At 51.4% G+C, this 25,244-nt stretch overlaps 1 protein-coding gene across 2 annotated transcripts; it reads left to right on the top strand.

Annotated features, from left to right (window-relative positions):
* Positions 1-431: 431 nt before the first annotated feature.
* Positions 432-24,298, top strand: LOC144155868 (uncharacterized). 2 transcript variants are annotated; one of them, XM_077687548.1, is made up of 2 exons: positions 432-582; positions 23,358-24,298. In XM_077687548.1, exons 1-2 carry the CDS (start codon positions 447-449, stop codon positions 23,672-23,674), a joined length of 453 nt encoding a protein of 150 aa, XP_077543674.1. In that variant the 5' UTR covers positions 432-446; the 3' UTR covers positions 23,675-24,298. The 2 variants fall into 2 exon arrangements, with proteins under 2 accessions (XP_077543674.1, XP_077543675.1); XM_077687549.1 differs by lacking the exon at positions 432-582 and adding an exon at positions 20,462-20,622.
* The last annotated feature ends 946 nt before the right edge of the window (positions 24,299-25,244 follow it).

A 25,244-nucleotide genomic window follows, 5' to 3' on the forward strand; every position in this document is an offset into this window, starting at 1 on the left:
CGCTCGCAGCAGACGCCTCGGAATGCGTTCGGTAACAAAACTGCTAAAAGCGCCCAATACGACTGTTCGAAGCGTTTTTAATTTGTTTTAGTTGGCGTAATTCTCAAACACGCGGCCGGGTGTATGATAATCCAATGCCAGCTCGTCTCGATGGGCGCGTATAATTTTTTGGCGCTACCTCATGAACAAAGTGCGCATTCGTCGCCGCAATTTGCTAACCGCTGGAGCTGGTTGTCTGCTGTGCGGTCGAGCAGAGTCCTTTGTTTTGTTGTGTTTCGTTTGTATTGCGTCGCACGTACGCGTTTGTACCGTTTTGAGTTTTTTTTTTTAATTGTCGCTACAGTCGTTGCTGATGTGCGCGCCTTCGCATCTTTGTGAAGTGATATGGCTGTTTTCTGCGGCGTAGAGGCAGCTTCAGCTGCGTTTCAATGTCATCCGAGTGATTAATGAATGCGCGTTGTGCAACATGTCTGCTTGGTTGTGGAATTAAAGCCCTTGTGGTATCTCTGTGCTTGCGCACCTACCGGGGCCCCGCGAATACTTCTGGAACCAGGCCCGAGCACGCGCACGGACTGAAATTCAGTGAGTACGATGCCTGTTTCAGTGTTTGTGGTGTCTGGACCGTGATGACGATGCTTGGATCTTTTCCGCGGTGATCTGCTGCGGTCAAGTGAAGGGAGTGGAAAAAATATGAAGACAAAGGCGAGGTCATGGCACAAAAAAGCGTTTACTTCCAAAGGAAAATTGACTGAATTACTTAGAAGGAACTTAAATAATTCTAGCTGAATTAAGGTGCCTGTATACGCGGGCTAGTTGCAGGCGCGTAGCCAAGATCTTTTTGCAGGGGGGGGGGGGGGTGGGGGTCCTAAAGTTATTCTCAAGCTAGCCTCCCCCCCTTTCTGAAAGAAAGAAAAAGCGCGGTAGTTTGCAAACGCCCTTACAGGCTATGAAGGCAAAATACAAGTTCGGTTCATTAAAAAGGTTTCAATGTCCCGATAACAATGATACCAATTTTACCGCAAACTTCCAAGGAATAATCGAGATATTAAATAAAACATGAGGTAGTGGCCACTCCCCACCCACTTTCTGGCGATTTCTCTCTGACATCACAGGATCTTGTTTGTATGATTGGCGCCCAACGACCTAAGCCACCGCCATGGAAGGAACATGATTGCGCGATTGTAGAGGGACCTCTAGTCCACGGATCCCGTCAGTTGAATTATAACGTGAATTATAAATCATAACTACGTCTTAGTGCTGGCTTATACTACATCACTTCTGCCCATATTATGTCACTGCAGCGCGAAATTTGAATTTTTTTTTTATATTTGCTGTATTGCTTCAGTTGAAAAACGTCTTCTGCGACTAGAACGGGGCTGAGTGAGTTACCAAAGGCTAGTTGACAAGGTTGTATTTTCTCTTCATATGGCCACTTCAAGGTCTCTCTCATGGTATTGGTGCTGATTATGATAGTATTTGTACCAAGTGAAGTTGTAAACTGTACAAAAATCCGCAGTCTGCGTGGTGCAAATGTGCGCGCGTGATACGGGACGTATACTGCACGCGCGGGCACCTTGTGCAGGCATTAAATGGCCACAGTTCTATGTGATTATACTAGCTTTATTTCAACGTGTACAGTATGATGAGTGTGACATCCGCAATAAAATGACGTAGGCCGTAAGAATGAGATTATTTTGTTTAGTGGTTCTAGTCCAAACTGCAGAAGGATTTTTTTTTTTTTTTTGCATATAAGCATTAAGCCCGTACAGCAACTTCCATTGTAACGCCAGTGGAACTCATTCTGTGCTGTCTACGCCGAATCTATGTACTATACGTTATGTGGAACGAAGGTCTTCTCTAAAAAAAAAAAAAAAACGACAGGCTATGAATTATGCATAAGAGAAGCGTTATATCACTAGCAATAATTTTAGCAAGTACCGACCCTAAACGCACAGACACCACGCGAAGAACAGCGCTGTTAATGGCGAAAATTACACTAACGTGGCAGGATCAGCCCTCACGCAAAGCGGAATCGTTAAACCATGGGTATTTGTCAAGCCATGCCAGTTAAACTTTCCGATATGTTTTGAGTCTCTAATGCAGTCCATCTCGTATACCTTCTTCAGGACTCCGGGCAGACATGAAAAGATGGTGCTTTGTAACATCGTCAATCTGGTCGACATTACGGTACAGCCAAATGTCAAGTCTGCTGTAATAAGCCCCCTCCCCCAATGGCGTTCTGAAATAGTTGCATTATTTTCTGTCAAGTTTTCATGCTCCGTGAAGGCTTGTACTATCCAGTAACTTTTCTGGGGCGGCCATCCCTTTTAGGTGTAGGTACCACTACTGGATAACGTAGAGCAAGTCACTGCAAAGTTTGGTGGTGTCTGAGCATACTTTTGCAGTTAGGCATGTTATGTGAAAGTTGAACAAAATATTGCTGCGTTTGGAATTTTGTAGTGAGATCTGCAGAAGGAATTATAATGACGTCCTACCATTTTGGTTTCAAACTCATGAAAGGACACACTTTTTAGAGGACGCGTGCGCTGCCATTGTTCAGCCGAGTGCACACTGTCGGTTTTGAAAGCTAAACGATAAGACAACCCTATATTTGGGCGGCTCTGGTATACGTAAATTTCTATGCGCCGGCGCATAGAAATTTTGTAGTTTTCGTTTGTGACTCCGGAAACGGAATTATGTTGGGAAGCTCCTTGGTCCCCCAGAAAACAGGGAGCTATGAATAGTTGTACAGAGCCAGCATGACCTTCGGGCATGGTCCGAGGTTCGAAACAAATCAGCATTTTGTTCCCCGCAGTGCGCCAAGATAACATGCACAGTGACATGACCCCGATACATAATGCTACTAATGCTACAGACCATCGTGTTTCAGCATGAAACTGACACTAATGGCACGATTAAAGCATTCCCTTGGTTGACAGCGACCGTGATGTTCAAACTAAAGCATATGGTTCCAGGCTACGACACGATAGATTGGCTAAAAATTGTGAAGTTGTTTACGCTGATAATTCCTCGGTCATTTTGGTTACTTAAGTAATGCTGAGTATTGTCCAAAATTACCTTCATCTAATGGAAAAAAACATTTTAGAATGTATAAGCAGCAGCTGTGGATCCGGGCAGAATCACATCAGCCCGCACTCGTAAGGGGGGGGGGGGGGGGGGGGGCGGCAGTGTGCTGGTCTCTTGAGAGGGCCTGTGGTCTGTAGCCTTTTTATTCAATTACGACATTCATGTGTCATGCCAGAAAGATTGAGAATTGAATTAACGATACACTTGCGCCCACAAAACTTCAAAGAAGCTTGCCAGGAAGAGTTAAAGGAAAATACTACCAGAAAGGTACGTTCGTTTCCTCGCCACCAGTACGAAGATCCTTCATTTGCGCACGTTGTTATTACGATTTTAAAATTGTGTGTAGCAATCGATGCACATGTCGGTACGAAGCGCGGTAACAAATGTCCCGTAACGGGCACACCATGCGACAGCGGCTACCTCACATGGAGTTTCGTGCTTGTAAAAACATGCAGACTACTAAAACTGCAGCGAGAACAAATATATTTTTAACTCTTCATGGGCTGACACTAACGCTGTCCCGCTAGACTCTAAGTAACCCTTTCCAACTTCGTGCATCATAAAATATTTAGGCGTTTATACGAGTTGAATTTACGTTTTCCCTTATTTAAAGTTACCTAACCGCTTCATCGTGGGCGCTTCTTTCAACAACAAATCCAAACGCAAATATTACATTCGAAATAAAACGAGATACAATGTTTTGGCTCGCAGACACAAAGGTATTGTGACATCGTGTAAATATAAGGAAGTGATTATTTAAATATAAAAGAACCCATAATTGATCTACACCGCGCAATTTAAAGCACAATGCAACCTCAATCGTCAAAAGACATTAGTTATCATGCAAGGATGAATCAGTGGAATAAAATGACTTACAATTCGAGGCCCCTTTTATGTGTTGGCCTTACGAGCTTGAGCTTCCCAAAGCCAGGGGAGCTTCTGTGCTTGAGGCATATTGCCGTTGTTGTGACTCAGGCCCATGAATATGCACTGCTCTGGACAGCTGCCACCCAGGTGCAAAGCGGCCGTGGATACAATGGAGAGGTCTTAGTTGTGACCGAGATCGAACATGGCCATCGGGTTTTTGCTACTGTCACGACCGCCGTTTGCCTGTGGTAGGGCTGGCGATCGTCGTGCGTTCACGTTATATAATAAAGTCTGGAACTGGCTCGGCGAGCCGCACCTTGCCCTTTTTGTGGAACCGCTGTTACCCAGTTTCCTAGGTTAGGGAAAAATACTGCCGAACAAATCTGCCTAATCGCGGTTGTGAAAGTGACTGTCTCCAAAACTGCTTTCAGAAGGGGACACGCAGTGCGCGCAAGCTGCGCGACCACACAATTATCCCGCACAAAAGATACCCTCTCGGGCTCGACAGGAACGTGAAAAAGTAAGAATGAGGCGGTTACGCGCGGAAGAGGGGCGTACTCTGCTGTGGGCCTCACTCACAAAGACCCTCGCACTACATTCACCCAGCTAAAGCGCACATTTCGCCCAATACCACGGTGCCCAATACGTAGAGCCATTGCTTTCTTCAGTTACCTTGCAGGAAACTTGACGGTCTGCCACCGCCGCTTGCACGCGGATTGATTGATTGATTGAAGACACGTTTATTCCATTTTCTTGCGCTTGCGCGCTGCTATGGATAGATGGGTCGGTAGGGGATTGGTAGGGAAGGGGAAGTGGGAAAGGATAATGCCGCCATTCACTGCGTCAGCGGCCTGGACGCAACCCTGTGGTCGCCTGGAGTCCTATAGCCACCGTACTGTCCTGCGCGTCGCCACAAAGCCGGTCGCCAACGACTGGTGCTGCGGGGTCCAACAGAAAAAGCAGCAGGGCGCGCCACAAGCTAGTAGGGTACCCAGCAGGAGCTTTTGGTGGCGGACAGGACCAGGACTGGAGAGACGTGGGCCAGGGTCCAAGTCGCACGTTGGTGAGGGCACGGTACCGAGGAATACTGTAGCGGGGGCAGTCCCACACTAGATGTTGTAGGTCTGCCCTGGTATGGCAAGTGCTGCAGGTGCTCGGGACACTGGGAGCGGCCCCACGGCGATGAAAACGGTGGAGCAAAAACGGTGTGAGCAGTGTTCCCGTCTGAATCCGTCGGATGATCACAGTTTCCCGCCGGGAGAACTCACGGGAAGGAACTGCAGGGATCTGGAGGGGGTTGGCCATGGCTACGAGGTAAGCTGTCCGGCGCGTTTGACTAAGCTGCCGTTCAGCCGTGGGATCGGCTTCTTCTTGAGGGACGGGCAAGGACCTCGTAGCCACGAGTGGGGAGGGGCTCCGAGCTAGCACGGAGAGTAAATGTGCGCGTGCTAGTCGGTGCACTTTCTCATTTCCAGGGATGCCGCAGTGTGCTGGAACCCAGTGAAGTGTGAAGCCGTTACCCGATGCCCGGAGTTTCATAACGTTGCGGCGAATGACTTCGGTGACGGGGCTGGTGAACTGCACATTGGCACAGGCTCGATACGCTGCCTGTGAGTCTGTGTACACATGGTGATGTACAGGTGAGCTTGTTAGGTCTTCCTGGAGAGCTGCGTCGAGATAGTCACAGATAGCTTGCAGTTCAGCTTGTGTGCTGTGGGCCGGAGTGACACCGACGTGGTGACGGCGACCTTGAAGTCCAGTAGTTTCGTTGAACCAGGCTGTGGCGTACACAATGTGCGAGTCTACCGTAGTGGGCATGGCCACGTCCGTGTAGATGACACGCTCATGCCTAAATGCCGCCTGTGTGGAGCGGGCGTGACGTTTCGCATGGGCTGCTCTTCGACCGCCGTGATGAGGTCCCATGTGGACGGGTAGTGGCTTGCCATCTGTAATGGTAATGTACTCCCACGGAGGTGTGCGTCGCGGGAGTAATGGTAGACCACTAGTGTTATAGCCCAAACGGCGAAGGGTGTCACGGCCAGCCTCTGTCGAACGAAGCCGGACTTCTTGCGTGGGCCGGTGCGTGTCTGTTATCTCGGACAAGTCCTTAATAAGGCTGCAGCTCTTCAGCGCTTCGAGGCGGGTGTAGCGGGGAAGCCCCGTGACAATTCGTCGTGCTTCATTGAGCAGCCTTTCGAGTGCAAGCTTCTGGGTGCGATTGACCGGGTGGTAAGGAAGTCCGTAGACAATACGCGAGACTAGCAATGCTTGCACAATCTGCCGCATCTCCCTTTCCTTGACACCTCTCGTACGGTTTGAAATACGTCTGAGAACGTGAAGAATTTGCTTGCACGTCTTTAATGTCCTTTGGAACCAGGTAGAGGCGGTACAGTTATCGTCCAGGTGCATGCCCAGAATTCTGATCGACTGTTTTCTTGAAATCTCTTGGCTTCCAATGCGCAATCTGTATGCCTCCTTCTCCGCCTGTTTCACCGCTGTACGCCTGCCCCCGTGAATGACCACGAATTCGGTCTTATCTGGTGCAATAGTGAGGCCGACATCGCACATGTGATCATGTATGATGTCCAGTGCCTGTTGGAGCGTGGCCTCTTGTTCACCGACGGAACCCTGGTGCGTCCACACGGTGACGTCGTCGGCATAAATGGCGTATTTAAGCCCAGCTACCGCTTCCAGCTTGCACGGGAGGCCGTGCATGGCAATGTTGAACAGGGTAGGCGCAATAACTGAGCCTTGAGGCACTCCGACGTTGTTGTGATAAATAGCACTAGTCGCCTGGCCTATGTGGACCTGATAGGTGCGGTCTTGCAAGAAGGCTGCGATGAAGTTATAAAGCCTCCCGCGTATGCGGAGCTCTCGGGTCTTGGTCAGCACGGTGTGATGCGGAACCGAATCGAAAGCCTTCCTGATGTCAACGGCGACCACGGCACGAGGCTGGTTAGAGTACTTGTCAAGCACGTCTTCTCGAAGGCGAAGTAGCACGTCTTGAGTAGACAGTCCAGATCGAAATCCATACTGCGTTGGTGGCAACAGCTGGCGCTCCTCCAGATACCAGATTAATCGTGTATTTACCATGCTCTCCATAATTTTGCACACGCACGATGTTAAGGAGATTGGTCGAAGGTTGGACAGAGAAAGAGGTGGCTTGCCTGGCTTCGGGATGGGTTTTACGATTGAGAACTTCCAGGTCTCAGGTATCTCGCCACTGTCCCAGATGTGGTTTAGTTCATCAAGAAGGGCTTGCTTGTGGCTATCCGGCAGGTTTCGCAGGTGAGCAACGCATACTTTGTCGGCCCCTGGCATGCTGCGAGTGTTCGCTCGTTCGAGGGCATGGTGTAATTCTGTCATTGTGAAGGGGACGTTGTAAGCCTCCTCGTCGGCAGATGTATCGTCCCGATTGTAGGTAGTTGCAGAAGGGTGAGACGTCTGAGGGAAAAAGGCGGCGGCAGCTTCTTCGGCCAGCTCGTTTACGCTCACACCTCCGCGAAGTGCGACTCGTGCGGCACTGTTGTTCATTTTGCGCTGTCCAAGAAGAGATCGGAGAAAAGCCCAGACTTTCGAAGTGTGCGTGTGCCCATTTATGGTCTCGCACACATCCATCCAACGCTCGGTGGCTAATGCGTTAGTGTGACTCTCGATTTTCTTCTGAACCTCGAGAAGGCGTCGCTTGAGATGTGGCGCACGACCAGACTTTTTGTATTGACGGAAAATTCGCAACCGGCGGTTCCACAGTGTCACCAAGTGTCTGTCTGGCTCCGGGTGATCTGGAGGGACGCGCAATTTCTTGGTAGATTGTTCTTTCGCTATGCACAGCTGGTCTGTGAGATTTTGAATGCCGGCGGCTGGTGGCTCTTCCATTAAAATGCACCGATACTTGTCCCAGTGCGTAATGTACGCCGTCTTCGCGTAAGACCCAGCGCTAGTTCGTTGTTGGCGTTGTCCGCCAGTGCGGAGATGGATTAGAATGGGCAGGTGGTCACTCCCTAACGTATCCTCGTAGGTTTCCCACCGGGCCAGCTTCGGATGCGACACCCACGAGAGATCCGGCGTTGTGTCAGCTTGCTTTTGTGTTTGGCCTAATCGAGTGTGCGTCAGTGGTGCGTTGAGCAACGTCAGGCCGTATGCCGTCGCGTCTGCCATGATGTGCTTGCCCCGGGCGCTGGTCTTCTCGTAACCCCAAGCAACATGCTGAGCGTTAAAATCGCCGCACATAACTGTAACGTCCTTCGGGTACAGCTTCTGGAAGTGCTGGACGAAGCTGAGGTCTATGTGCGATAATTGCGATTTCTTACGCGCACCTTCTGGACATGTATACACAGAAAACACCAAAATTGTTCGGTGTGGTGATATTTCGACTCGACACCCCGCTACTTCGGTGAAAGCGTTGCACCACGGTTGAGTGTCGAGTTCTACGTGCGTAAACCCCCTGTGGATGAACAATGCCGCTTTGACAGGTTGTGTGGCATCGTCGCGGGGTGCATATCCTTCGTATGACGGGATCCTCACGAGTGGTCCGTTAACCTCCTGAAGTGCAATAATAGCTGGAGTGTTTCTTCCCTGAATTAACTGAAATCTGTCGATGAAGTCCGCTTTCCTCCTCCTAAAAGACCGGCAGTTCCACTGTAATACGGTCGTCCACGGATGGTAACCCGTGAAGTTGAAGCCATTATTGTGTGTCATGATGGGTGGCTTTAGGACGCACTGCGGCTGCCGAAGGTGTAGCAAGGGAGCAGGCTTGCAAGGGGAGGATTCCCGCAATTACCAGTTTGTCCAGGATTGTTCGCACACACGTCTCGACGATATGGTCTGTTGTGACCTGGCCTTGCAGCGAAGCTTGCACCACGCTGGGTGGCGAGATCACCATGGGTGTCGCGGCGCGCTCCGCGCGACTGCTCCGTAGGCGTGCCTGGAGCTCCTGGCGCCGCGCAGCTTTCTCAGCAATGCGGGCGTTGACTTCTGCCAGTGCCCGTTCCATCTCACGCCGAATTTCTTGTACCTGGTTATGCAAGTCTCGCTCCTCTTCTCGGAGAGCCGCGATCATAGCTCCTAGATCGTCGTCTGTTGCAGGAGTCAAAGCGGGTGAATCTTGAGTGGAGGACGGTTGTGCCGATCGTTGGATGCATGATTGACGCGGTGGCAGTAGCATACGTGACCTTTTTATTGGTTGACTCTTTAGCGATTTGCGATCCGGGAGAAGCGGCGGCCCTGTCCAATTGTGAAGCAGCGGGGGCACCAACACTACGGCTCCTGCTGCGGCTGGGACTGGTTTCGGAGAGTGGCATGAAGCGATTGCCGTGGTTCCAACTGGATGAGCGACGCCTGCTTCTACGTCGAATGCGACTACGTGAGCGGCGATCTTTTGCCCGCTCCTTGCTTCGTTCTTCAAATCGGCGACGCGAGGGGCACTCGGCGTCAGTACCTAGGTGTCCAGACTGCTTGCAGTTTCGGCAGTATGGTGTCTGATCCATGCACTGGACATCAGCAGAGTGCTGCCTTCCGCATTTGGCACAGGTGCTAGGGTGCGGGCAAATGTCTTTCTTGTGTCCAAGGCCTTGACAATTGTGGCAAACCAGACTGCGCGCCTCGTACGTGGAAACCTTCGTGAGTACACTCCAGTACCTGATCGTCCGTGGCGGTCTGGTTCCCTCGAACGTCACGAGGCAGGCTCCTCGCTTCCCCATCAGCCGTGCGGCAATGATGTGGTGGCTCTCCGAGTACAGGGCTCTTCTTAGGGACTCCGCCGTCTCCGACGGGTCAACTCGGTAGATGACACCACGACACATGCCCTTTCCAGGGGTTTGGTGTGCAGTAATCGGAATCGTTTGGTTCGGCGATATTCGGATGGACGTGAGTCGCAAGAGGCCTTTGGCGTGCTGGGCGTCGTAAGTCTCGATTGTCACTGTATTCGATGCGCTGTTCGTGCGGATGGCTACGTGATGCTGAAGCTCTGACGGTGGAGCAGCTGCCATAACCGTAGTGTGAAGCAGACGCTGTGAAACGCTCGCCAGCGCAACACGCGTTGTTGGTCGAAGGGTGATTAGGTAGCTTGGAAGCTTAGAGCGAGGAATTTCTTCCGTCGGCGCTCCAGGCTCCGCCTTCCTCGCGAATCGTGGGCGACGCTTTGGTCCCTGGATAGTCCACAGGCCGAACCGTTCGTCATTATCCTGCGCTGACGGGTCTCTTGCCGACCATTCAGCCTGGTAGTCCGACACCCGGGTGCGGTCAATGGGGCTCCTGGAGTGATGCGGTGATCTCGAAGCGAAAGAGGAGTCGGTGTCGGTGTCTTCTATTTCCATGAAGTGCCCTGCACTTCTGCGTGCGCGATGGTGCGTTGCTCGGCTTTTGCGGCGTTCTTCCCGTTGGTGATCAAGCAGGGTGTCTCGGTCGTTGGGGCTTCCTTTTCTGCGGCGCTCTCGAGAGCGCGCGCGAGGGCCGCGCAAAGCATCTCGACCTGAGTAGTCATCCAGTGTCCTGCGGGTCTTCTCGCCTGGTTCTATCGCGTAGCAAGAAACGGGCGCGATAAGCGATTCCGGAGCGCTGGTCGTTGCATCAGACGCTGGAGCGCCGACCGTCACCGACTGAGCTGGCGGGGAAGCACGAGCGCCGGGGTCGATGACGCCGGCAGCCGCAGGTTGAGCTGGCGGTGATGCACGTGCACCGTGCTCCGCCATGCCGGCGCTCCGAAGAGCTCCCGGCGTTAGGCTTATGCAAACGGCACAGTTCGAACGAGGTTCACTCTGTAGGGCACGAAGTACTGACCGTGTCTCACTTCACCAGAGAGAGCGCTTCCGTTGGCGATTCCGACGGTGTAGGTTGTGTCGCAGTTCTTGGCGTGGTGTCGACGTTCGCAGAGGTAAAGCAGACAGCCGAAAGCATACACAGCCGTTCCCTCTCGCTTGCACGCGGCTCTGCTTACACATACTCGTCTGTTCCTTTTCGGGCCTTCATCGCACCAGCCTTGCCTATCAATGGCGGGTGCGTCCCTCTTTTTTAACGCCGCCGCCAGTTTAGGACCACTCCTCGCTTCCCCCGCCTTACCGTGACGAGTCAAATCCTCTGCTGAGACCTGCAATTATTCTCCGTGTGGCGACATGTCACACACAAAGGGACGAAACGCACGCCTTTGGCGTCCCGTGCGCTGAGCTTACCCGAGGGGTCCCATCGCTTTTGGGGTTCACCGCTCCGCAATCATCCTGTCTGAGGCGCTTCATTTTTTGTAGCACCCGTGCGTAGGATAGGCGTTGAGTGTTTCTAACAGCGGTACGTTCTAAGAATACACGTCCTTGTTAACAGGCGTCGTACCAGGCATACGGCAGCATGGTGCCGGCCGGAAAAATTTCGGGGGGGGGGGGGGGTATTGCTGAAGCCCGGTTAGCTTCCCTGGCTGGCACGCCCCCTGGCTACGCCACTGGGTATTTGGTACTTCGTTGTGGGAATTCCGGTCAAGCGCCGACCACAATCACAACTCAAGGAAAGAACGAGGACAGGAAAGAACGCCTCGTTCCTGTCCTTAGTCCTTATTTCCTCGAGTTGTGCTGGGCGCTTGCCCGAAGTTCCCACTATGTAATTATAGCATGTTTTACCGACACGTCCAAGAATGAACACTGCTTAACACGCAGCATATCGATGCTTGCAGAATGTATATCTCACAGCACAGGCCATTAAAAGCGAAAATATCTTCAAGTTCTGGAGCGTGGTATACGTGCTTGTGGCAGTGGGCACCCCAATTTATTTTTCAATACTTTTATCACCTCTGCTTTTAAGGCGCACTCGAAGCCTTGTCGGCAAGAGATCGTCCTGTTTGTTTCCCTGTTCATCGGAGTAATGACGTGCCCAACGTGCACACCCATCAAAACCATAGTTTTTTGGTCCATTAAGAATTTAGAAAGTGTACTTTACAAGACGTCAAGAAAGAAAAAAAAAACGCGCATATGTAATAAAGTTCGGCACGCATTGAAGATCTGAAGGTACTCTGCTGTATAGCTCAGCTGCAGTTTCAGCGCGGTATCGAAATGTTTCAGTACAAATGTACAGCTACAAGATTCGAAGCATTTTTTGACTTTGACTCTGAAAGAACGCTATGCCCCGCAGGCTCATCTCCATTATTGTCCAAGCTGACAATTTGAAACTGAAGCTCTTTTTAAATAACGTGCACCGTACGCGTAGGAAGGAAGAAAGGACACACGGAATAGGACGAGACACGAGGTGGAGTCTGCGGGAATTATGCGGTGAGAGGGGGGATTATTCCACCCTCTACCGTGAACAAGAGTTAGTGCTCTTCCACTCTGTGAAGAAGAATGACCTGCGAAGCTAGACGCGGTCCACGGAGTGCACGGAACAACACACGTTTGTTTGTAATGTGCGATTGAGCATACTTTCTAGCCAATTAGCTGAATCAAGCTTGGAAGGACCCGAGCTTTATTTTAGCGGACCAACAAGGAGCTGTGTTTCCCTCCCGCGTCGTAGGCATATACTGTTTGTGTAACGCACGGACCCAATCGGCTTGACCACTGAGGACACCGGACAGGTCGCATTGGGCCGTTTGACGTCCGCATTTGAACCGATCCCGCCAGCATAGCGGACATGTTATCAGTACGGGCCCGAACCCTGTCGCTGCGTGTGCACGTCCTACCCTCCCGAAACTCCCAACCTGTGCACGCATAAAGTGGCAACCGGTTATGTGCGTGTGCTTAGAATTGAAAGACACCATCGAAAATTTCGCTGTGGAGGCCCCTTAAGCTGAACAAGTAATAATGGCCCACGTCGCGATCCAAGCGGGAAAGTTGCTGTTCAGCGGCGATTCGCAGCTACTCGACGAGCTGGAACTTGAGGCGGCAACGGTGGTGGCAGTGGCTTTCCGTTGTTTTCACGCCAATTCGCGCTTCTGTTTCGGCGGACGATACTTCGATCCGTGCTCTTCTTCCTTCAAGCGAGCGACATGCGTCCGTGCCATAGCTCGTAAAAACCTGAAAGGCCTCGAGCTTTATTCTAGCGGACAAACATGAGGCTGTCCGTTTCCATCCCCGTCGTAGGCATCTTACTGTCCGTGTAACACAATAACCCAGACCCAAACCGCTCGATAGATTACAGGACGCATTCAGCCGTGAGACTCCCACGTTTAAATCTCCCTCCAGCACAACGGGAAAATCATCAGTAGCGGCATGAAGCCCAGCTGTGCGTGCACGCCCCCTCTCTCCATTCCCAACCCGTGCACGCATGAATCGGCAACCGGTGATTGACGCATACTTAGGCGTGAAATACACCGGCGAAAATGTCGCTGGGAATGCCTTTCAAGCTGAAGAATTATGGAGTCACGCCGGCGTTCCAACTGGGGTAGTGTCTCTTCTACCGGGAGGGATTTGCAGCTACTCGGCGAGGTATAATTGTAGGCGGCCACAACGGCGGCCTTCGGTCGTTTTTACGCCCATTCGCGCTTTGTTTGAGTCACTCCGCAATCACCTGATAACGGCACTACCGCCATTGTCAGCCGATAGCGCAACTTGTGAAAAATGCATCGGCAGTGAGGAGGAGAAGCCACGAGGCGGTGCCGAGTAAAGCGGCTTCACCGGAATGAAAACTGGGGGCGGGGGGGGGGGGGGGGGGTAGACATATACTGCTTTGCAGTAAAAAGGGTTCAGGTTAGCCTTCTAAACCTAGTCATCACGAACGAAAGAGTATGCACACACTGCTTCGTGAATGTTTGCCCTTGCTTGAGATTTTGCAGCCTGCCGTCTAAGTATCTCTACGGCGCTGAAGGGCACGCACAGGCAGCCCAGCCGGCACGTCATCAGTGGCGAGACTGAGGGACGATGCGGCGGCAAAGCAGCCGATGAAGCAGCTTCGTTCCTGCAAACTCAGTCACGCAGTGTTTACATATATCAGTCAAACCCGCGCCTAGTCACGTTGTTCGCGTGCGGTGGACCGCACGCATGGACGACCCCGCCGCCACTGGGCAATAAGGAGCAAGCGAAGCAGCCGTTTCACACTGGCCTAGTCACGTGGTACCACAACGACCAAGCAGCGAGCAAGCAAAGCGATTAGAAAGGCGCAGGCGGCTGAAGGTGTCCAACCTACCGACGTGTTCCTTCCAACAATTGGTGGCCTGCAACTTACCGACGTTGCCCATGGCCTACCAACGTAAGCCTACCGGCGTATTGGCCCCGAGGACATACCGTGGCGCCACCTACGAATGACGTCACTTGTTGGACGCCGGGTCGGGTTGTCGTCTGCTACAACCCATTTCCTGTGCGTATGCGGCCGCGTGTTTGTGTGTGTGTGTGTGTCTGTGACCACCGTACCCCCCCCCCTCCCCCGCTCCTTGTGGATTTGATGCAAATTACCCAAAAAAGTTGTCTGCAACCAGAATAATCCGGGCGAGCAATCAGCGACTCGCTTTTTCCCGGCGACACCGCCGCGCCCCACAGCTCGTCGCATCCAGCTCACGCCGAGGACGATGCAACTGATGCCGAGAAACGTACACTGTAAATTCATTACGAAATACTTGCGACGTGACATGTACGAGACTGTGTGTGCAAGGAAACACTTTGTAACAGCGACGGAAGCGCGTCGCTCACTTGTGATCTCACCGCGCCTACTGCTCGCCTTGCCTGGTAAATGAATGACTACGTGAGAACGGTGATCGGATTGCTTCGCCGCGCATGCTTAAACCCCTACAATTTTTTCATAGTTATTCCCGGGTTTGATTAACAATCACTGCCGTAGCCTGTACTCTGCACGCCTGATATGTTTACTTTTCGCGACAACTTGTCCGCAGTGTATAAATGGTATACGAACGCGAGTTTTCAACGCCTGCGAGCGGGTTTGGACATGGCTATATTTAGTTTTCATTACGACTTCGGCGTGGAAATGTATAATTGTAACGTGGGCTCTTTTATGTTTACAGTGAGCCTGCCTTCCTCTAACATCAATGAAACTAACGATTGCTCACAGAAGGCGAGGCGAAACACGTCGTAAATGAATTAGGGTAATTGGGAGTTTTAAAATAGGAGAACCGAGCGCTGGTCCCCCCCAAAATGATGGGGGAACCCAAACGAACACGCGCGCGCGCGACGAAAGGGTCTTCTCGAACCGCGCTCGCCGCCGGCTTCGGATGCATGTAATCGAATGTTGGGAACTTCGGGCTTAACGTCGCGGCAGATATTTCTTCGCCGCTATCGTTACAGTTGCGAATGAGAGTCCCTAATACAATTTTTCACTTCACTGTCACCCTCTTTCTTGTATGTGAAACTTTGTATCCGCGTCCGTTTAAGCGATCGATGATCAAGAACCTGCCACGGCCACGGCCGATGCTTGCGCGCAGGCACATATCCTTCGCGCTCGCCGCACCGCGCGTGAACGGGCCGGCGGTGCCGGGACCGACCTTCGGGGACAGTCGTCGTAGATCGCGGCAGATATTTGAGCATCGCTTTGAAAACCACAGCTCATGACACTACCTAGCAGAATTTTTCACCACTCTAACATCCACATTCACCGCTGTCGAATTACTTTTCCACAACTAGCGTGATTTTAAAAAGCAGCGAGAAGTTGTTGCTGCCGCGACCTGCGTCGGTTCGAGCTGCTCCGTCGGCCGTGCGGGCAGGCACGGCGGTGTGTGCGCGGAGCGTTTCTGCGAGCAGTAAACGCTTCATGATTTCTTGCTTTACACATTTGTTGCAAACAAAAGAAATCTAGAAACTTAGCTTGGCAATCATCGTAGTCTACATTGTTGATCGGGGAAACGAGCCGCAGCTTACGCTTCGGTCGCACACGTACGCCACCACGCTCAAGTTGTTTGCGGGGAATGTACCACAGTTGATACGGTTATAAAATCCCCATGACGTCAAACTGCGCTTAACGCACTGAGAATTAACTTCAAACGACGGAAATTAACACGAAAATACTTTTAGAACGTGCGTCCTAAGCTAAGTGTCACGCGCTGCAAGCCAATTGTGCAGCAAGGTAGGAACAGTGATCCTACAAGTGACGTCAAAACGATCGCAGCGCCAGCCTCTCCAGTGGTGGGCCTCGCTCTTAAAATCACGATGGCGAAATCCCAAAGCACACTATCCGTCGTTCAAAGTAGCTCCGTGCAGACGACGTTTGCACTTGGCGGAGAGTCGCCGAAACAAGTTCTGAGCGGCCTGTGACGGAGGTTGGGAAACCTCCGTCACAAGCCGCCGGGCGCAGCAACGCGTTCGCCCTGGGTTTCTCTGCTACACCACCGTGCTGTCTGCCGTCGTCATCACCATCGCCTCCTTTGGAGGCGATGTCATCACATGCTTCAAACTAACCGCATAGATAGCAATACCCGCCTTTTTTTCAGTGCAATAAAAGAGATCAGAAGCCTACAAACTATTCACACGCTTGCGAACGTTCTGGAGCTAGCAGAACTCTTTTTACTTGAAAATAGTATTTCTACTGAAAAAAAAAAAAGAAGCGCGACACGCACACTTGCCTTACATTTGTCATTCGTATTGCACCTATCACCGAAAAAATGGATATATTATTAATTCTTGACTGCTTGCACTTCCGCGTCCAATATTTGCCATATTTGGGCTGGCCCAACGCCACCTCGAACCCTTAGACCTTTCTAATAGTTTGACGACCTGACTGGAGATGTTGTACACACGGGTATAAACATTAGGACGAATTTCGCCTCACTCGCTAAGAGAACCGAAATCAGCCTTGCTCGTGGTAATAAATACATCCGCACAAATATCGGCCGTCGTCTTCGCGAAGTGCGAAAGTAACAAAGATGATCCTCTCATAAACAATAAACGATTTTTTTAAATTCCCAAATGAAATATTAACTTTTGGAGGGCGCTAGATTTAGTTTACTTGGAAGTAGAATGTTTTCAACAGCACATGTCTCTTGTGAAATTAGAAAACAGCGGCATAGATAAGTAACTTTTTCGTGTTTTATTGCATTATTTAGCCGTGGAAGCTGATTGATAGTTTTAGATCCCTTTTATAATTCGATTCTCGATGTGCAGCAAGGCGAAAAATACTGGGCTGATATTCACGAAGCTGTTTGCATGTTATGAATAGTAAAAATAGTGACTGATGTCCGCCCGCGTGCGGTTTATTCCAAAAAGAGCGATGGGATAGCCGAGGCGCCGGTTAACCAAAGCTGCTTTTCGATATCGTACGAGCACCTAGCTTTGGAAATCACTGGCCCGCTTTTTTACTCGCAATGCTAAGGATTGCTACAACGCCAGTTATTCTGATGGAAAAAGAACTGTCGTACTGTTGATAGCAACGCGATGTCGGAACTGCGCCAAACTCCATTATCCTGGGCAAACGTTAGTGGGAGTTTTTCTGTGAAAATGACAGTGTGAGACGCGACGCTACCACGCGCATTTGAAGGCGGCCCTGAGCGGCCGCCGGTTCTAGCGCGGCCGCTTCCGTTTCATCACGTACGTCACGTCCGGTGCCGCAGGTAATGGCCGCCTTTTCTATTCAGTTTCGGTTCCGAAAACGCCACTGTCGTGAGCCGTTAGCGTCGCCCCCGTTCGTGTCTGAAACGTAGCATTTTGCATTTCGCACTCTTTTTACGTGTACTAGTAGGCCACGTTATTTTTACGTTGTCGAAAATTCGGGTGCAGTTGGCCTTTAAAAGGACAGCCAATACATTTTTTGGAGAATATGCGCTCTATACCAAATGAAAGGGAAGCACTTAAAACGCGTTAAACCGAAACGGTTGTTTTTTATAGCAACCCAGAATGCGTGGAAGCGGAATTTTTATACCTCCCAGCCTGACGTATGCTGCCAAAACGAATGCCGGCAACCATGACGGTGAGCCGCGCGGCGACACGCGTCTGTCTCGTGGAGGAAAGAGTGGTTTGTCTGCATACGTGAGCTGAAAAGCGGCCGTTAGAAACTTGACCCAGCTAAAACGATAGTGAAGTGCAGGCTTTCCCGTTCCTTTCTGCTGTTTTTTAATCATGCGTTGCAAGTTATTTTATCGCGTGATCTGCCGCGGCGCCAATAGCCAAGCCAAGTTTCTAAAACTGAGACTGCGCCGATCTTCGATATGCCACCTCTGCTAAACATGTGCGAGCACGAAAAGAACATTCTGACAATAATGCAAGAACAAAACTTGGACTAGTGTAAAAACTTTCAGGTAGCTGCAAGTTTTTCAGGCCACGTGATGGGCATACCAACGATAGTGTCAAGTTTAGAGACCAGATACCGCCACCTTTCAGATTTGAGAAAGTTTAGTTCCAAATAAAAGTTTTGTGGTTATCCCGTTATATAAAACGCCGGTTTTCATATGGGCTGGAGGACACAGGTTCGGCTGTACATTTGTTATTTTAAGAAACTGGGCGCATCAGAGCCTTTCCGACTTTTTCAGTGGTGGCTGGCGTCCAAACATTATATGGACGCTCTGACCCTTAGTAATGTGCACTAGGAAGGCGTAAGCGGGCGGCTGCAGAGTGACGAAGTAGTATCGGGGCAGTAAATTAGTTCGTTATATTCGATATTCGTTATAACCATAGAGGTAAAAATCGCCTCTAATAAATCGGTAATCTGGCTCGCGCAACAGCAACCATCTAGATAAAAAACGCATTGTTCTGGGCTTCGAACCCACTATAAACGAGGTAAGCCTTATATGTCTCCTTGTGGCATTTCAAACTAAACAGCCCGGAGCGTGAGAACGTGAAATTATCACAGAACAAAGTTCGTTCGGCAAAAGAGGCCTGCGTTCTTATTTATGCTTGAAATAGCATGCGGCCTTCGCCTGGTGGCTTTTCACAGTCTGAGCGGAATGAAGTTTTTCACAGTGACCACGCAATAAGTTGATTGATTGATTGATTGTAGGGTTTAACGCTCCGACGCAACGCAGGCGATGAGGCTCGCCGTAGTGGTGGGCTCCGGATTAATTTTGACCACCTGGGGATCTTGAACGGGCGCCGAAATCTCGTACACACGGGCGTTCTTGCTTTTCGCCTCCATCAGAAAAGCGGCCGCCGCGGCCGGGAATCGAACCCGCGTCCTCGGGATCAGCAGCACAACGCCTTAGCCACATGTGCCACCGCGGCGGGTAACTGCAGTTTTTCAAGCTACTAAGGAATGGTTGTTTTGTGTTACTTTTTAGAAATATGCTTTTATTACGCTATAGCTGTCGAGTTTTGAGCCTCCCAGGAACCGAATATTTCTTCGTTATAGCCGATATCGCGTGGCTCTCGAGGTTTAGGTTTCGTTATAAAAAGAATAGGTGGCATTGAAATGAAGCGTGACCAAAGAAACTTCGTATTCAGCTCGCTATATCCGATAATTCGCTATATCAGTGTTCGGTATGACGAGGTTCGACTGCAGTTGTTTTTGTTTGTTTATTGCAGTTTTATCTTTACGTCAATGGTTTACCAATTTTCATACAGATTTCTTCCAAATGTCACTTTCGCAGAGGGTAAAACTACACTATTCCCAACAACAGTGAGTATTGCGGTCATTTACTGGCTCTGGCGACAAAATGGGTATACCCTGCACGAAGCGTCGAATGGGAGGTGATCGTTGACGTCGACGGATATTTCGTAGCGGCATCTTTGCAAAAGACATAACGTTTTTCGGCAGGATGGGGGTTATTTACAAGGAACAAGAACACGAGGGGAACAGCACTGCGATCTGTCTGAGTTCTCGAACGTAGATCTTGGCCAATTCAACGCGGCGGTACATTTTACATGCCACTCTCGCCGCGAAGTGCTGAAATGACAGACAGCTCGGGCAGGTGACCATGTGTTCGATGCTGAATTACAGTGATCTCGGAACGGGAGACCTACCCGCGCGGGAAGCGTGCAACATAGTGCGGCAAGGACTTATACAGTCCAGCTTTCGATGGAGGTTTTCAGTTCTGGCCCTGGTTGGCCGAATGAAGGCAGACGACATAGATGTGACGCGAAACAAGGAAGGCGAGGAGTTTGTTTCTGTGTATGTCAGAGGCCCGGCAACCGGAACGTGACAACTTGAAACACGCGCAAAACGCACGTTTTGAAACGGACATAACTCATAACACTGTCCAAGGACTCCTTGTACGCTGTTCTGAGTTGAGAGGCAGCAGCACGGGGCCGGTGGACGTGATCTGAGGGCGTTTCCTGCGCTTCGTATATTGTGCACTACAGGTGGGAGGACGTGGCGTTGGCCGCTCTGCATCCGAGTGGCCTACATCGCTCTGTGTTTAGTAACTGCATGTCTACAACGGCAGGCTTTATCCAGGCTTCTTGATCACTTCAGACCAGAACACATGAAATCGGGCAAGCTACCGTATGCCCTTCCTACTATTCCAGATCGTGATCAGGAGATGTTCATCGCGGTCAATAAATGCGTCAAGTGAGCACATATTTTCCTCCGGAGTCGCGAGACACGTATACGTTGCGCGCCATCTAAGCGGTTTTCGTCGCTGCCCGATAGCCCAGGCCTTTGTGTTCATGCAACCACGAGGATTGATAACGACTCGCACAAAGAGATCCTGTTTGTGGCCCATTCGCAGGGAAACCCCGTCCGCAGCTCCGGAGGCGCTGCTGCCGCCGCTGTCGCTTATCTCATTCCCAGTCGACCGTAGAGTACACATCACGCCAGCATACTGCCAGGACGGCACTCAGTGAAACGAACGGGTCGCTACTTTTCATCATCTGTACAGCCTTCTTCACTCGGGTGAGCTTTCTCTTTTGTTGTGCGGGCACACATTTCCTTGAGTGGATGCTCTAGCATATCTGACCTTCATCCAATCGCTAAGACGCAGAGAGATTGACAAGAAAGGTGTGTGTATCTTCTCCTTTCGCAGTCCTCGAACGGTACTCGGTCCGGTGTTGTTTTTGTCACCCTGCACCACCGCACATCATTCGAGCCTCCACTGTGGAAGGTCGCTGCTTCGAACCTTGCACAAACTAGAACACTTGTGGGCCTCACGATGAATACTTGCTTATCGCTGAAACTTCGTGGCCATGGAGGTATAGTTTTGTGGCAGACTGAGCGCACGTACTCGATGGTGTTTATAAGGCGCCTGGCGTTGGCGTTTTACCCCAGCTCCTCACTGAAGTGGGTCGGAAAGCTCCTCCTGATCGCGCTTCGCATGGTGAACGGTGGCCGTTATTGCTCGCTCACGTGGAGAGCGAAATGACGACATCTCATTGCGACGTTTCATTCCGTCCTCCTCCGCCGTGAGTAACAGAGGCGGGATCGCGGTACCAAAGGCGCAGAGGATATGTGTATAGCGCTCGAGCTGCCGTCCATTATCAAGAGCCGCCTCGCTCGATGGGTTTCCTGTTTACTCAGTAAGGATGCTTGTAGCCCAGGAGGGAATAGTTGGGTGACACGTCCTCGTGCCTTCATTCATGGATGCCGTCTTGGGGTGTTTTGTTAAGCTCGCCTCAGAGGCCGTATAGAGGCCGCTGTGTATACAGGCCTCTTATTAACGCGTGCGTAGCGGCCAATTTCCCCGATCAAAAATGGTTTGCTACATACAGATGGGCTTTTACGGGCTTACCATTTCTAGAGTAATGCGGCTGCTGATGCTAGTGCAGGGCCAAAATAAATGGTGGATACCGGGCAGTATACTTATGTCTTGGAGAAGGTGCACATGGGCACCGACGTAGAGGATGCGGCATCATTGTACCATTTTCTTGTGATGTCTGGTGTGTGAGCTGCGCGTTGGAAAACCACTTTAATTTTTACCTGTGAAAATGATATCCTGCACAGCTAGAAAAGTACAAAGATCAGCTCACCTACATGCCGGGGAAAGGTGCGTAATTATATGCCAGAACACGAAGGTGTTTGAGGGCGAACTTTTGGTATGCAGAAATGAAACTTCACGTCGCGTTCAGAATTTTTGTAGTGTGGTTCGGATGTATTGATTACTGGCATCAAATGTCCTCATATAAGCACGGGTCATAAATCCCTACGTAAAAGTTCACTAAATTTTGTTAATTACATTGTACTCACATGCTTTATTGCGTATCATGGTCCTCCTGACCGTATAAAACACCAGCAAAAATTTCATTCGTGTTGCACGCATAGCTTCTCTAACGTATTCGAGAGTTTTAAGCAGTTCATCTGTTCCGTCCTTTCCGTTCGTAGCCTGTTTACCGGGATCCGATTGGGAACTTGCGCATTCGTTCCGGTAGGGTGGATTAGTTCCGCGGGCCGGCCCTTGCCATGCGCGCGCATTCGTTACGGTGGGGGGTCTCCCCCTGGCCGTGCCCGCGTGCTATTGTGCCAGAGCGGCCGGCCCAAATTCGTTGCACGGGGCGACGCGCCGACAGCGGGGCCAATTCACGCCTCAAACCAGACCAAACCGCCCGCGGCCGACTTGCCTAGACTCGTCCCGCCGCAGAGTCGCCTCTCCTTTTGCGTCGCGGCGGCTCGGCCGAATCCTGCATCGGGTGAACGACCAGCAACGGGCATGTCGCTACTCGCCTAGAGGCGAGCTCGCGGAGACGGCGTGGGCGTCGCCCTCCCTTTCCCCATCGTGGCGGCTCGGCTGACTCAACCGCTTCGCTACCATTCATCGGATTTCAAACTTCAGCCAGCGAGAGTCCTGATTGGAGCGATTCAAACTTCTCGGGGCCACAACGGAATTCCGGGGGTATAAAAACCCGCCCGGATCCTGCGTCATCGGCATTCTCTGGCGGCATTCTTCGGCGGCACTTTTCGGGGGCACCGAGTGGAGAGGTGCTGTCGTCTTAGTGCAAGCCATGTAACGTTTGCTTACCCTTGTACATACTGTATATAAATGGTACTCCAACTTTTCGTCGGCTCGAGAACTTCATCGCTCTGCTCTGCGCCGCGTCGATAGCGGACGGAGCAAGGCAACGCCGCTACATCGGTGGCTGCGCTCGGATGGCCAGTCGCAACATCGGTGGCTGCGGTGAGAGGGCCCAGTCCCAACAGCAGTGACAACGTCGGGATGGATGATTCCCAACATCGGTGACAAGCTGGATGCGAGTCACAACATTGCTACCAGCGCTGGGATGGTCATTCCCAACAGCGCGCAGACGCAGTCGGGTCCCGGTACGAACGGAATAGACAGAGCATACAGGTGTTAAAACTCTATTTTTGCCCACAATAGAGAGTTTTAGCACTCCGTATGCGCCGTCCGTTCCGTGCTAACCGTCAGGACCTGGACCCGACTGCGCCTGCCCGCGCAGGCACGGCGAGGGCCAGCCCGCGGAACTAATCCACCCTACCGGAACGAATGCGCAAGTTCCCAATCGGGCCTCGGTCAACACGGTACGGACGGAACGGCCGGAGCATACGGAGTGCTAAAACTCAAATAACTTCAATTGCGCCGTTGTATGTGTATGTGTGTGCGAACACATTATCTGTGTTTAAAAACCCTGAAGCTGCTTTGTGTTTACTGTTATTGGGTGCCGTTGTGTGGAACGCGGCAGGCGTGCAAGGAGAGTTCATGGAGTGCAGCCAGCAGCAGCAGCAGGGCGTCGAGGGCGGCACCGTGGTCGAGCGTCCGCGCAGCGCCGTCCTGGTGGGCTGCACGGCGGCCTCAATGGCCACTACAGCGGTCGGCATCTTCGCCGGCATCTTCCTGCACCCGGGGATGTTGCTGCTGCTCGTGCTGGGCAACGCGGCTAGCATGGCGCTGGCTCTGCGCTTCGGCTACCTTCCAGAAGCCACAAAGGCGTCCGGAGGAAAGGCGATGGCTGTGCCAGTCATCCACATTCATCCACCCAAGATAGTCACCGAGCTCTAGCGCAGTGCACTGGATACTGTGCGCTGTGTTGCGCGTTATAGATGAACTATTCGCGTTTAGTTCACGTGACAGGACAAGACATGGGGCCTGGCTCATAGGACTGGACTACCGCAGACTGTATACTCGCATTCATGCGAAAGTCAATCTCATTGTCACAATTGCGGGGCAGTCGGGTGCCTACGCTACGCGGTATTAACGGCCGTGGTTACGACGATAATGCGTGCAAGGCATCGTATATGAAATCCCATTAAGCTGGGATTGTAATGGTCATACAGCAGTGGCGAGGAAAACTAGGAAACCACTGCAGGAGATGTGGCTGTCACCTCTAACAGTAGACAAAAATTCTAGGAAGCTCAAAAAGCAGAGAAGAACGAGATTTCAGGGGCATTGTTTACGAAGCGACCCAAAACGACCAATGCGCGAGTGAACCACCCATTAGAATGACATGCTTGCAGGAACAGGAGTAGAGTTCTTGATACGGAACAACCCCGCTTATCAGCGATTTCAATGATATCGCTTGTTGTTCTGTTTGCTTTATGTTACTGTGTATTTATGGTGGGGATGCTCCCCCGCCTGCGGGATATAGAAAGGGAACATCTACGAAAAATAAACAATTGACAGTCACGCTTCGTCCGAGCTCGTTTTGTCAGTAACCCGGCCGCCGGTCGTACCCGAAAAGCAGCGCACTATACTTATGTCAGAATCCGTAAATTCAAACTCCCGCCGTTCCCAATTGGTTTACTGGCATAATGTAATTATATGGTGTAGTACATGAAATTCAAGATAAATGGTGCCGACAAAAAGACTATAAGGTTGCGCGGGGTGCAATATAATTGTAAAGGACCGCTGTAAATTGCAACAGCACAGTATGTGAATTGCAGGCCTTATTATAGAAGAACCCATCGCTGGTGCACTGCCGTGACGTCAGAATTAACGACGTTACAAAACAAAACGTGACTGGAAGGAGTGCCACTTTTGGTTGTGATGTCACTTCCTGCCATGACGTCGCTTATGTTGAACGAACGCATCTCGAGCAGGTGACCTTGACGCAATCTTAGGTGCCCCGTCGCGCACTCTACGTGAGCGCGGCGAAACCTCAGCTGACGGGGCATAAATTCCAATCGCATTTAAAAGTGGCCCCCTAATTTCTGGCGCCACTTCACTGGCGCCGAGAGTTTCGGCACGCCTGCCCTCAAAATAATTTGCCCACCCGCCGCGGTGGCTCAGTGGCTAAAGCGTTGTGCTGCTCAGCACGAGTACGCGGGTTCGATTCCCGGCCGCGGCGGTCGCTTTTCTGATGGAGGTGAAAAGCAAGAACGCCCGTGTGTACGAGATTTCCGTGCACGTTAAAGATCCCTAGGTGGTCAAAATTAATCCGGAGCCCTCCACTACGGCGCGCCTCATCGCCTGCGTTGCGTCAGCGCGTTAAACACCACACTACGGCGCGCCTCATCGCCTGCGTTGCGTCAGCGCGTTAAACACCACAATCAATCAAAATAACTTGCCCCTAATAACCTCCGGGGAGCAGTGGTAGGAGGCACTGCGTAGCCCGGACCCAGGCGTTCGAACC

Source organism: Haemaphysalis longicornis, unplaced genomic scaffold, assembly GCF_048455015.1.
Source record: "Haemaphysalis longicornis isolate Haplotype H1 unplaced genomic scaffold, Haemaphysalis longicornis Haplotype H1 scaffold_1, whole genome shotgun sequence".
Lineage (NCBI taxonomy): Eukaryota > Metazoa > Arthropoda > Arachnida > Ixodida > Ixodidae > Haemaphysalis > Haemaphysalis longicornis.